The sequence below is a fragment of the Protomyctophum bolini genome, assembly GCF_963924005.1.
Source record: "Protomyctophum bolini genome assembly, chromosome: 18".
Taxonomy (NCBI): domain Eukaryota; kingdom Metazoa; phylum Chordata; class Actinopteri; order Myctophiformes; family Myctophidae; genus Protomyctophum; species Protomyctophum bolini.
The window spans coordinates 203,778-217,143 of record NC_137879.1 but is presented as its reverse complement, the minus strand read 5'-3'; the positions used below and the strand labels follow the sequence as shown (position 1 = coordinate 217,143).

Genomic DNA, 13,366 nt, shown 5'->3' with positions numbered 1-13,366 from the left:
ATAGCCCATCGTTTTTTGAATTTTTGAAAAAAATGTTATCCACATTTTTCATCATTTTTGAACATGGGCTATAGCCCCTACCGTACGGCATACTATAGCACGCCGTTTTTCATCATTTTTGAGGATTTGAAGAAAATTCAAAATTTCAAAAAACATGGGTTATAGCCCATCGTTTTTTGAATTTTTGAAAAAAATGTTATCCTCATTTTTCATCATTTTTGAACATGGGCTACAGCCCCTACCGTACGGCATACTATAGCACGCCGTTTTTCATCATTTTTGAGGATTTGAAGAAAATTCTAAATTTAAAAAAACATGGGTTATAGCCCATCGTTTTTTGAATTTTTGAAAAAAATGTTATCCTCATTTTTCATCATTTTTGAACATGGGCTATAGCCCCTACCGTACGGCATACTATAGCACGCCGTTTTTCATCATTTTTGAGGATTTGAAGAAAATTCAAAATTTCAAAAAACATGGGTTATAGCCCATCGTTTTTTGAATTTTTGAAAAAAATGTTATCCTCATTTTTCATCATTTTTGAACATGGGCTATAGCCCGTACCGTACGGCATACTATAGCACGCCGTTTTTCATCATTTTTGAGGATTTGAAGAAAATTCAAAATTTCAAAAAACATGGGTTATAGCCCATCGTTTTTTGAATTTTTGAAAAAAATGTTATCCTCATTTTTCATCATTTTTGAACATGGGCTATAGCCCCTACCGTACGGCATACTATAGCACGCCGTTTTTCATCATTTTTGAGGATTTGAAGAAAATTCTAAATTTCAAAAAACATGGGTTATAGCCCATCGTTTTTTGAATTTTTGAAAAAAATGTTATCCTCATTTTTCATCATTTTTGAACATGGGCTATAGCCCCTACCGAACGGCATACTATAGCACGCCGTTTTTCATCATTTTTGAGGATTTGAAGAAAATTCAAAATTTCAAAAAACATGGGTTATAGCCCATCGTTTTTTGAATTTTTGAAAAAAATGTTATCCTCATTTTTCATCATTTTTGAACATGGGCTATAGCCCCTACCGAACGGCATACTATAGCACGCCGTTTTTCATCATTTTTGCGGATTTGAAGAAAATTCTAAATTTCAAAAAACATGGGTTATAGCCCATTGTTTTTTGAATTTTTGAAAAAAATGTTATCCTCATTTTTCATCATTTTTGAACATGGGCTATAGCCCCTACCGTACGGCATACTATAGCACGCCGTTTTTCATCATTTTTGAGGATTTGAAAAAAATTCAAAATTTCAAAAAACATGGGTTATAGCCCATCGTTTTTTGAATTAAAAAAAAAAAATTATCCTCATTTTTCATCATTTTTGAACATGGGCTATAGCCCCTACCGTACGGCATACTATAGCACGCCGTTTTTCATCATTTTTGAGGATTTGAAGAAAATTCAAAATTTCAAAAAACATGGGTTATAGCCCATCGTTTTTTGAATTTTTGAAAAAAATGTTATCCTCATTTTTCATCATTTTTGAACATGGGCTATAGCCCCTACCGTACGGCATACTATAGCACGCCGTTTTTCATCATTTTTGAGGATTTGAAGAAAATTCTAAATTTAAAAAAACATGGGTTATAGCCCATCGTTTTTTGAATTTTTGAAAAAAATGTTATCCTCATTTTTCATCATTTTTGAACATGGGCTATAGCCCCTACCGTACGGCATACTATAGCACGCCGTTTTTCATCATTTTTGAGGATTTGAAGAAAATTCAAAAATTCAAAAAACATGGGTTATAGCCCATCGTTTTTTGAATTTTTGAAAAAAATGTTATCCTCATTTTTCATCATTTTTGAACATGGGCTATAGCCCCTACCGAACTGCATACTATAGCACGCCGTTTTTCATCATTTTTGAGGATTTGAAGAAAATTCAAAATTTCAAAAAACATGGGTTATAGCCCATCGTTTTTTGAATTTTTGAAAAAAATGTTATCCTCATTTTTCATCATTTTTGAACATGGGCTATAGCCCCTACCGTACGGCATACTATAGCACGCCGTTTTTCATCATTTTTGAGGATTTGAAGAAAATTCTAAATTTAAAAAAACATGGGTTATAGCCCATCGTTTTTTGAATTTTTGAAAAAAATGTTATCCTCATTTTTCATCATTTTTGAACATGGGCTATAGCCCCTACCGAACGGCATACTATAGCACGCCGTTTTTCATCATTTTTGAGGATTTGAAGAAAATTCAAAATTTCAAAAAACATGGGTTATAGCCCATCGTTTTTTGAATTTTTGAAAAAAATGTTATCCTCATTTTTCATCATTTTTGAACATGGGCTATAGCCCCTACCGTACGGCATACTATAGCACGCCGTTTTTCATCATTTTTGAGGATTTGAAGAAAATTCTAAATTTCAAAAAACATGGGTTATAGCCCATCGTTTTTTTAATTTTTGAAAAAAATGTTATCCTCATTTTTCATCATTTTTGAACATGGGCTATAGCCCCTACCGTACGGCATACTATAGCACGCCGTTTTTCATCATTTTTGAGGATTTGAAGAAAATTCTAAATTTCAAAAAACATGGGTTATAGCCCATCGTTTTTTGAATTTTTGAAAAAAATGTTATCCTCATTTTTCATCATTTTTGAACATGGGCTATAGCCCCTACCGTACGGCATACTATAGCACGCCGTTTTTCATCATTTTTGAGGATTTGAAGAAATTTCAAAATTTCAAAAAACATGGGTTATAGCCCATCGTTTTTTGAATTTTTGAAAAAAATGTTATCCTCATTTTTCATCATTTTTGAACATGGGCTATAGCCCCTACTGTACGGCATACTATAGCACGCCGTTTTTCATCATTTTTGAGGATTTGAAGAAAATTCTAAATTTCAAAAAACATGGGTTATAGCCCATCGTTTTTTGAATTTTTGAAAAAAATGTTATCCTCATTTTTCATCATTTTTGAACATGGGCTATAGCCCCTACCGTACGGCATACTATAGCACGCCGTTTTTCATCATTTTTGAGGATTTGAAGAAAATTCAAAATTTCAAAAAACATGGGTTATAGCCCATCGTTTTTTGAATTTTTGAAAAAAATGTTATCCTCATTTTTCATCATTTTTGAACATGGGCTATAGCCCCTACCGAACGGCATACTATAGCACGCCGTTTTTCATCATTTTTGAGGATTTGAAGAAAATTCAAAATTTCAAAAAACATGGGTTATAGCCCATCGTTTTTTGAATTTTTGAAAAAAATGTTATCCTCATTTTTCATCATTTTTGAACATGGGCTATAGCCCCTACCGTACGGCATACTATAGCACGCCGTTTTTCATCATTTTTGAGGATTTGAAGAAAATTCTAAATTTCAAAAAACATGGGTTATAGCCCATCGTTTTTTGAATTTTTGAAAAAAATGTTATCCTCATTTTTCATCATTTTTGAACATGGGCTATAGCCCCTACCGAACGGCATACTATAGCACGTCGTTTTTCATCATTTTTGAGGATTTGAAGAAAATTCTAAATTTCAAAAAACATGGGTTATAGCCCATTGTTTTTTGAATTTTTGAAAAAAATGTTATCCTCATTTTTCATCATTTTTGAACATGGGCTATAGCCCCTACCGTACGGCATACTATAGCACGCCGTTTTTCATCATTTTTGAGGATTTGAAGAAAATTCAAAATTTCAAAAAACATGGGTTATAGCCCATCGATTTTTGAATTAAAAAAAAAAATGTTATCCTCATTTTTCATCATTTTTGAACATGGGCTATAGCCCCTACCGTACGGCATACTATAGCACGCCGTTTTTCATCATTTTTGAGGATTTGAAGAAAATTCAAAATTTAAAAAAACATGGGTTATAGCCCATCGTTTTTTGAATTTTTGAAAAAAATGTTATCCTCATTTTTCATCATTTTTGAACATGGGCTATAGCCCCTACCGAACGGCATACTATAGCACGCCGTTTTTCATCATTTTTGAGGATTTGAAGAAAATTCAAAATTTCAAAAAACATGGGTTATAGCCCATCGTTTTTTGAATTTTTGAAAAAAATGTTATCCTCATTTTTCATCATTTTTGAACATGGGCTATAGCCCCTACCGTACGGCATACTATAGCACGCCGTTTTTCATCATTTTTGAGGATTTGAAGAAAATTCTAAATTTCAAAAAACATGGGTTATAGCCCATCGTTTTTTGAATTTTTGAAAAAAATGTTATCCTCATTTTTCATCATTTTTGAACATGGGCTATAGCCCCTACCGTACGGCATACTATAGCACGCCGTTTTTCATCATTTTTGAGGATTTGAAGAAAATTCTAAATTTCAAATATCATGGGTTATAGCCCATCGTTTTTTGAATTTTTGAAAAAAATGTTATCCTCATTTTTCATCATTTTTGAACATGGGCTATAGCCCCTACCGTACGGCATACTATAGCACGCCGTTTTTCATCATTTTTGAGGATTTGAAGAAAATTCTAAATTTCAAAAAACATGGGTTATAGCCCATCGTTTTTTGAATTTTTGAAAAAAATGTTATCCTCATTTTTCATCATTTTTGAACATGGGCTATAGCCCCTACCGTACGGCATACTATAGCACGCCGTTTTTCATCATTTTTGAGGATTTGAAGAAAATTCAAAATTTCAAAAAACATGGGTTATAGCCCATCGTTTTTTGAATTTTTGAAAAAAATGTTATCCTCATTTTTCATCATTTTTGAACATGGGCTATAGCCCCTACCGAACGGCATACTATAGCACGCCGTTTTTCATCATTTTTGAGGATTTGAAGAAAATTCAAAATTTCAAAAAACATGGGTTATAGCCCATCGTTTTTTGAATTTTTGAAAAAAATGTTATCCTCATTTTTCATCATTTTTGAACATGGGCTATAGCCCCTACCGTACGGCATACTATAGCACGCCGTTTTTCATCATTTTTGAGGATTTGAAGAAAATTCTAAATTTCAAAAAACATGGGTTATAGCCCATCGTTTTTTGAATTTTTGAAAAAAATGTTATCCTCATTTTTCATCATTTTTGAACATGGGCTATAGCCCCTACCGTACGGCATACTATAGCACGCCGTTTTTCATCATTTTTGAGGATTTGAAGAAAATTCTAAATTTCAAAAAACATGGGTTATAGCCCATCGTTTTTTGAATTTTTGAAAAAAATGTTATCCTCATTTTTCATCATTTTTGAACATGGGCTATAGCCCCTACCGAACGGCATACTATAGCACGCCGTTTTTCATCATTTTTGAGGATTTGAAGAAAATTCTAAATTTCAAAAAACATGGGTTATAGCCCATTGTTTTTTGAATTTTTGAAAAAAATGTTATCCTCATTTTTCATCATTTTTGAACATGGGCTATAGCCCCTACCGTACGGCATACTATAGCACGCCGTTTTTCATCATTTTTGAGGATTTGAAGAAAATTCAAAATTTCAAAAAACATGGGTTATAGCCCATCGTTTTTTGAATTAAAAAAAAAATGTTATCCTCATTTTTCATCATTTTTGAACATGGGCTATAGCCCCTACCGTACGGCATACTATAGCACGCCGTTTTTCATCATTTTTGAGGATTTGAAGAAAATTCTAAATTTCAAAAAACATGGGTTATAGCCCATCGTTTTTTGAATTTTTGAAAAAAATGTTATCCTCATTTTTCATCATTTTTGAACATGGGCTATAGCCCCTACCGTACGGCATACTATAGCACGCCGTTTTTCATCATTTTTGAGGATTTGAAGAAAATTCTAAATTTCAAAAAACATGGGTTATAGCCCATCGTTTTTTGAATTTTTGAAAAAAATGTTATCCTCATTTTTCATCATTTTTGAACATGGGCTATAGCCCCTACCGTACGGCATACTATAGCACGCCGTTTTTCATCCTTTTTGAGGATTTGAAGAAAATTCAAAATTTCAAAAAACATGGGTTATAGCCCATCGTTTTTTGAATTTTTGAAAAAAATGTTATCCTCATTTTTCATCATTTTTGAACATGGGCTATAGCCCCTACCGTACGGCATACTATAGCACGCCGTTTTTCATCATTTTTGAGGATTTGAAGAAAATTCAAAATTTCAAAAAACATGGGTTATAGCCCATCGTTTTTTGAATTTTTGAAAAAAATGTTATCCTCATTTTTCATCATTTTTGAACATGGGCTATAGCCCCTACCGTACGGCATACTATAGCACGCCGTTTTTCATCATTTTTGAGGATTTGAAGAAAATTCTAAATTTCAAAAAACATGGGTTATAGCCCATCGTTTTTTGAATTTTTGAAAAAAATGTTATCCTCATTTTTCATCATTTTTGAACATGGGCTATAGCCCCTACCGTACGGCATACTATAGCACGCCGTTTTTCATCATTTTTGAGGATTTGAAGAAAATTCTAAATTTCAAAAAACATGGGTTATAGCCCATCGTTTTTTGAATTTTTGAAAAAAATGTTATCCTCATTTTTCATCATTTTTGAACATGGGCTATAGCCCCTACCGTACGGCATACTATAGCACGCCGTTTTTCATCATGTTTGAGGATTTGAAGAAAATTCAAAATTTCAAAAAACATGGGTTATAGCCCATCGTTTTTTGAATTTTTGAAAAAAATGTTATCCTCATTTTTCATCATTTTTGAACATGGGCTATAGCCCCTACCGTACGGCATACTATAGCACGCCGTTTTCATCATTTTTGAGGATTTGAAGAAAATTCAAAATTTCAAAAAACATGGGTTATAGCCCATCGTTTTTTGAATTTTTGAAAAAAATGTTATCCTCATTTTTCATCATTTTTTAACATGGGCTATAGCCCCTACCGTACGGCATACTATAGCACGCCGTTTTTCATCATTTTTGAGGATTTGAAGAAAATTCAAAATTTCAAAAAACATGGGTTATAGCCCATCGTTTTTTGAATTTTTGAAAAAAATGTTATCCTCATTTTTCATCATTTTTGAACATGGGCTATAGCCCCTACCGTACGGCATACTATAGCACGCCGTTTTTCATCATTTTTGAGGATTTGAAGAAAATTCTAAATTTCAAAAAACATGGGTTATAGCCCATCGTTTTTTGAATTTTTGAAAAAAATGTTATCCTCATTTTTCATCATTTTTGAACATGGGCTATAGCCCCTACCGAACGGCATACTATAGCACGCCGTTTTTCATCATTTTTGAGGATTTGAAGAAAATTCAAAATTTCAAAAAACATGGGTTATAGCCCATCGTTTTTTTAATTTTTGAAAAAAATGTTATCCTCATTTTTCATCATTTTTGAACATGGGCTATAGCCCCTACCGTACGGCATACTATAGCACGCCGTTTTTCATCATTTTTGAGGATTTGAAGAAAATTCAAAATTTCAAAAAACATGGGTTATAGCCCATCGTTTTTTGAATTTGCACAGCAGGCAGGCAGACAGACAGTCCATAGCTCTAATGCTACTTAACCATAGCTCTAATGCTACTGACCCATAGCTCTAATGCTACTGAACCATAGCTCTAATGCTACTGCACCATAGCTCTAATGCTACTGTACCATAGCTCTAATGCTACTGCTCCATAGCTCTAATGTCTCCCTCCCCTCACCTACCTGCTCTCCTCTCTTTCTCCTTTCCTTGACACACACACACACACACACACACACACGCGCGCGCGCGCACACACTGACACACACACACGCACGCACGCACACACACGCGCGCACACGTACACGCACGCGCCGCGCACCCACGATGGTTAAATAGGTTTTATTTTGAAAGGTGTGAGCGGAAGTCCTCAGTGTGTGTGCATTATATCTGCTGACAGAAACGCTGGTGTAGCGACTATAGGCTAGCTTGTACTGTTGATGCGTCACATTCTGAAACATTAAACTAATACATTTAATTAAAGTCACTGATACAGTGTAGCTTCTAGTGTTGAAACAAACGAATACATTTAATTAAACTAATAGGCCTACATTTAATTAAACTAATCTAACAGGAGAACGTTAGAACTGCTTAATGTTTGTCAACATGTGATGATTTAATGGAGTCAACATAACAGGTACTGTCTGTCTGTCTGTCTGTCTGTCTGTCTGTCTGTCTGTCTGTCTGCCGCCTGCCTGCCTGCCGCCTGCCTGATGCCTGTCTGCCTGTCTGTCTGTCTGCCTGTCTGCCTGCCTGCCTGCCTGCCTGTCTGTCTGCCTGCCTGCCTGCCTGCCGCCTGCCTGCATGCCTGCCTGCCGCCTGCCTGCCTGCCTGCCTGCCTGCCTGCCTGTCTGTCTGTCTGTCTGTCTGCCTGCCTGCCTGTCTGTCTGCCTGTCTGTCTGTCTGCCTGCCTGCCTGTCTGCCTGCCTGCCTGCCTGCCTGCCTGCCTGCCTGTCTGCCTGCCTGCCGCCTGCCTGCCTGCCTGTCTGTCTGCCTGCCTGCTGCCTGCCTGCCTGCCTGCCTGCCTGCCTGTCTGTCTGTCTGTCTGACTGCCTGTCTGTCTGTCTGTCTGACTGCCTGTCTGTCTGTTTCTGTTAAAATATTCCACATTATTCAAAGGAAAACATTTGATGGTTTTTAAACTAGATCTACAAGCTCAGAAGAAGCATCGCAGTGTGACTCGTTGTGAGCTTGTAGATCTGCTAGTTTCAAAAAGCTGATGTTTATTATTATTTGTATTATTATGAAACATTAACATTGTTATTGTTTTTCTGCAGGATGAATTCTACTCATCCAACCTGGACTCTTTCTATCAAAGAAGAACAACCAGAGCTTCCTCTAAACAGCAGTAAGTTTATATCTATGCTATAATATAGTATATTATAATACTAATTATCATCAGTGGTGGAAAAAGTACAAAAATATTTTACTTAAGTAGAAGTACTGATTCTCTACTTGAAAATTACTTAAGTAAAAGTACAAAGTACCCATTAAGAAAGTTACTTAAGTAAAAGTATAAAAGTACCTCAAATTAAATGTACTTAAGTACAAAAAGTACCCGGTGTAAAAATGTACTTAAGTATAAAAGTAAAAATTACAAAGTACAAGTAAAAAGTACAAGTAAAAAGTACAACATGCTTTTCAAAATGCCTACAAAGAAATGAAGTCCAAAAGTGGCTTTATTTCAACACTCGTCTCGAAACTGGCCATTCATTATCAATGGCATTTAATGTTTGTGTTGGGATAAACACTAGAAACTAAACTGCATGGCCACTCATTATCATTACAAACATTACAAACAACTCAGGGTGCAAGCAAGCTCACACAAAAATATATTTCAGATTTAGGGGAGAATGGGGAGAGCCATTGCAATTTGCAAAACAGACATTATAATTGCTTAAAATTCACGCATTATAATTAGCCCTTCACAAAATTAAGCCCCACCCACTCCACTTTGCAGGGCAAACTGTCTCCCATTGAGATGCATGTAAAATGATTTCTCCATAAAAATAATCGATCATTTCATTAGCAAGAGCTTGAAAATGTCTTCTAAATAGAGTCAAAAAAGCCTACAGTAGGCTATAGGCCTATGCACAAATGTGGATTTCATTATTGGGGGATAAAGTTGAAACCGATATCAACTTTAACGACCATCCCGTTCGACAGACGTTTACATGCAATGCACGGTAAAGACGGCCTACAGTGATTATTATTGCAATCACCTGGATGGGTGAGTCGTGTAACGTTCCTGACGTTAAGATGTGTATGTGAGTCCCATACTCCTTTTAATACTCTATGGTCCCATACACATGCGCTGCATCTGCTGCTATTGCAGTTCTGTTTTCGTCACATAATGTGACGAAAACAGAACTGCAATAACCAGCAGATGCAGCGCACGTCAGACACACACACACACACACACACACACACACACACACAGCGCGGCTCGCTGTTATTTATTCACCTCACCAGAGAGAGAGAGAGAGAGAGAGAGAGAGAGACGGGCGCTTCTTGTCCAGCTTTTTCAACGCACCGCACCACCATGCTTCTGTGTGAATGTGAACGAATGAGTGAGGCGATGACTTTATAAACTTTATGTGGAAAATGCGGAGATTGCGCATATTTCGCGTGGAAATGTGTAGCGAGTAACGAAAGGTGTCCAATTTTAATGTAGCGGATAAAAAGTACGATTTTTGACTTGTAAATGTAACGAAGTAAAAGTAAAAATACAGAAAAATAAAAATAGTAAATAAAAGTACAAATTCTCAAAACGTGTACTTAAGTACAGTAACGAAGTAATTGTACTTCGTTATTTTCCACCACTGATTATCATATAACTGCCTCTAACAGCACGTACGTTTATTTATCATATATATATATCATTATATCATAATACTAGTTATAATTCTAACTACCTCTAGACAGCAGTAAGTTTATATACCGTATATTACCAAATAACAGCCCATGCTCAAATAGCCGCCCACTACCTAATAACGGCCTAGGTTCTGACACCATTTTGCGTAACAACCGCCTCCTTCAAATAACCGCCCTCGTCCATATAACGGCCCATGGGCCGTTATTTGCAAACTTAATCAGCCTCAGCCCTCATTTATATTATTATATGCGTGTCTTATTTCCAGGCCTATGCATTAATGAGGATATTGTATGCTATCAATCTCCCCAAGCAAGACAACATGGAAAAAAGAACAGATGTAAAAAAGTAACTAACACTATGTTGTTGTTGCCTATGGCGTCCCCAAAGCAGCTATACATCCAAAACCCAAATATGTACGAGCTGCGTTGGCTTCCCGCGTCTTACTGGTAATATACGGTATACTTATATCTGTACTAGATATACTATAATATAGTATATTATACTATATTATAATTCTAGTTATAACTAGAACTGCACTCTGTCGAGTGCCTATACTTGCTTGTTGCACACTAGTAGGCCATAAATGGCCTACTAGTGTGCAAGCAGAGCGCGCAAGTACTGTCGACCGCTACAAACTGTCAAATCTCAGCTTCTCTGTGAAGGAACGTTTGATATGTTGAATTATTAGGTTTAGCTATTTGCTACCTACCTACTTTATCCATGTAATAAAGTAGTATTATAAATTATGGTACAAGTTTCTATCTATAAAAGAAATACATTTTTATCGATTTGGAATTATTCTGGATCCCTTTTTAGTTTCTCAAAGAAAAATAAATCATCGATATCCGATGAAAAAATATATAAACTGAAATAAAATATGTCATCACGTATACAGTAGTATAATTTTTTTATTATTTATTTTAAATTGTCAATTGCTTTAAACTGACTCAATCTTGGACTATAGTGATATTAATACTAAATGCCTCTGTGTATATGTATATGTAATTTGTAAGTTGATTAGCGGTATACTGTGGTTACTTTGCGCCACTTTTGATACGTATGCACCGTCCCAGCATATTCGATGCGTATGAACCGTCCCAGCAAATGACGTCATGACTACTTGTCCCTGATACGGCAGTGGTGCCAGATTACATACATGTATACATTAGAGCATTGCCTTTAATCCTCCCGACACTAAAACATATCGTCATTACGTCACCATCGAAAACCAATTACACCCTGGCATTGGGTCCTTTAATACACATCTTTATTACGTCATCATTGAGAGCTAGTTATACCAGTTATACCCTGACGTCATATGCTGGGACGGTGCATACGCATTTATAACTACCTCTAGACAGCAGTAAGTTTATCATCATATTTATATCATAATACTAATTATCATTAGTATGACTACCATGCATCAGGTTTATGTTGATATGACAGGCAGACAGACAGGATAGAGATGGATGGATGAGGGACAGACAGACAGGCAGGCAGGCAGGCAACCCCATATGTGACCTCAGTCCCTACGCTCATTCTGTAGCTCCATATGTGACCTCAGTCCCTACGCTCATTCTGTAGCTCCATATGTGACCTCAGTCCCTACACTCATTCTGTAGCTCCATATGTGACCTCAGTCCCTACGCTCATTCTGTAACCCCATATGTGACCTCAGTCCCTACGCTCATCCCTTTCTCCTCTAGACTCTGTTTACATCACATTGTCTTTCTCCTCTAGACTCCATGTGTTTACATCACATTGTCTTTCTCCTCTAGACTCCATGTGTTTACATCACATTGTCTTTCTCCTCTAGACTCCATGTGTTTACATCACATTGTCTTTCTCCTCTAGACTCCATGTGTTTACATCACATTGTCTTTCTCCTCTAGACTCTCATGTGTTTACATCACATTGTCTTTCTCCTCTAGACTCCATGTGTTTACATCACATTGTCTTTCTCCTCTAGACTCCATGTGTTTACATCACATTGTCTTTCTCCTCTAGACTCCATGTGTTTACATCACATTGTCTTTCTCCTCTAGACTCCATGCACCTCCTTGTGTGTAAAGAGGAGAGCGGCTCCAGTCTGGTCCAGGAGGAAACGGCAGCTCCTCACATTAAAGAAGAACAGGAGGAGGATGGATCAACCGTGACATCACTAGCAGTGAAAAGTGAAAGCAGAGAGACGGAGCCAGTAGCAGGTAGCGCCTCCACATGGAAACACATGGAACTACCAGCTGGTCTAGAGCGTCTCTCTTCACACTGTTCTGAATCGGACACTGAAGACAGCGACGAGTGGGAGGAGTCAGGCTCAGCCAGTCACGCGGGGGGGGAGGAGGAGCCGTTTAGTTGCACGGTTTGTGGCAAAAGTTTTAATCAAACGGGAAACCTGAAGAGACACATGATCGTCCACACGGGAGAGAAGCCATTTAGCTGCGCTTTCTGTGGAAAAAGCTTTAATCTGAACGAGAGCTTAAAGAGGCACGTAATGATCCACACCGGGGAAAACCCCTATAGTTGTACAGTCTGTGGGAAACGATTTAACCAGATTGGAAGTCTGAAGTTGCACATGAGAATCCACACGGGAGAAAAACCCTTCATCTGTACGGTTTGCGGGAAAGCCTGGGGCGAAAAGGGACATCTCACAAAACACATGAGGATACACACGGGAGAGAACCCCTTCAGTTGTGCAGTTTGTGCTAAATGTTTTAATCGAAGTGAGAGCCTAAAGATGCACATGAGAATACATACAGGCGAAATGCCCTTCAGCTGTAAAGTTTGCAACAAAAGATTTAACCGGAATGAGAATTTGAAAAGACACATGAGGACTCACACCGGGGAAAGACCCTTTAGCTGTAAAGTGTGTGTCAAAAGCTTTAATCAAAGCGGTAGTCTGAAGATGCACATGCTATCACACACAGGGGAAAAACCCTTTAGTTGCACCGTTTGCGGCAAACATTTTAGTGTAAAGCAGGTTTTGAAGAAACACATGGCCATTCATGCGGAAGAAAAGCCTGCAGAATAATAACAATGTGAGACGGCATAAGGAAGGATCG

At 36.8% G+C, this 13,366-nt stretch overlaps 1 protein-coding gene across 1 annotated transcript; it reads left to right on the top strand.

The window, feature by feature from the left end:
* Positions 1–7,847: 7,847 nt before the first annotated feature.
* On the top strand, positions 7,848–13,366 carry LOC308332673 (uncharacterized protein). Its single transcript, XM_080788684.1, has 3 exons — positions 7,848–8,069; positions 8,710–8,780; positions 12,353–13,366. The coding sequence occupies exons 2-3, from the start codon at positions 8,711–8,713 to the stop codon at positions 13,333–13,335; spliced, it is 1,053 nt and encodes a 350-aa protein (XP_080644810.1). The 5' UTR covers positions 7,848–8,069; position 8,710; the 3' UTR covers positions 13,336–13,366.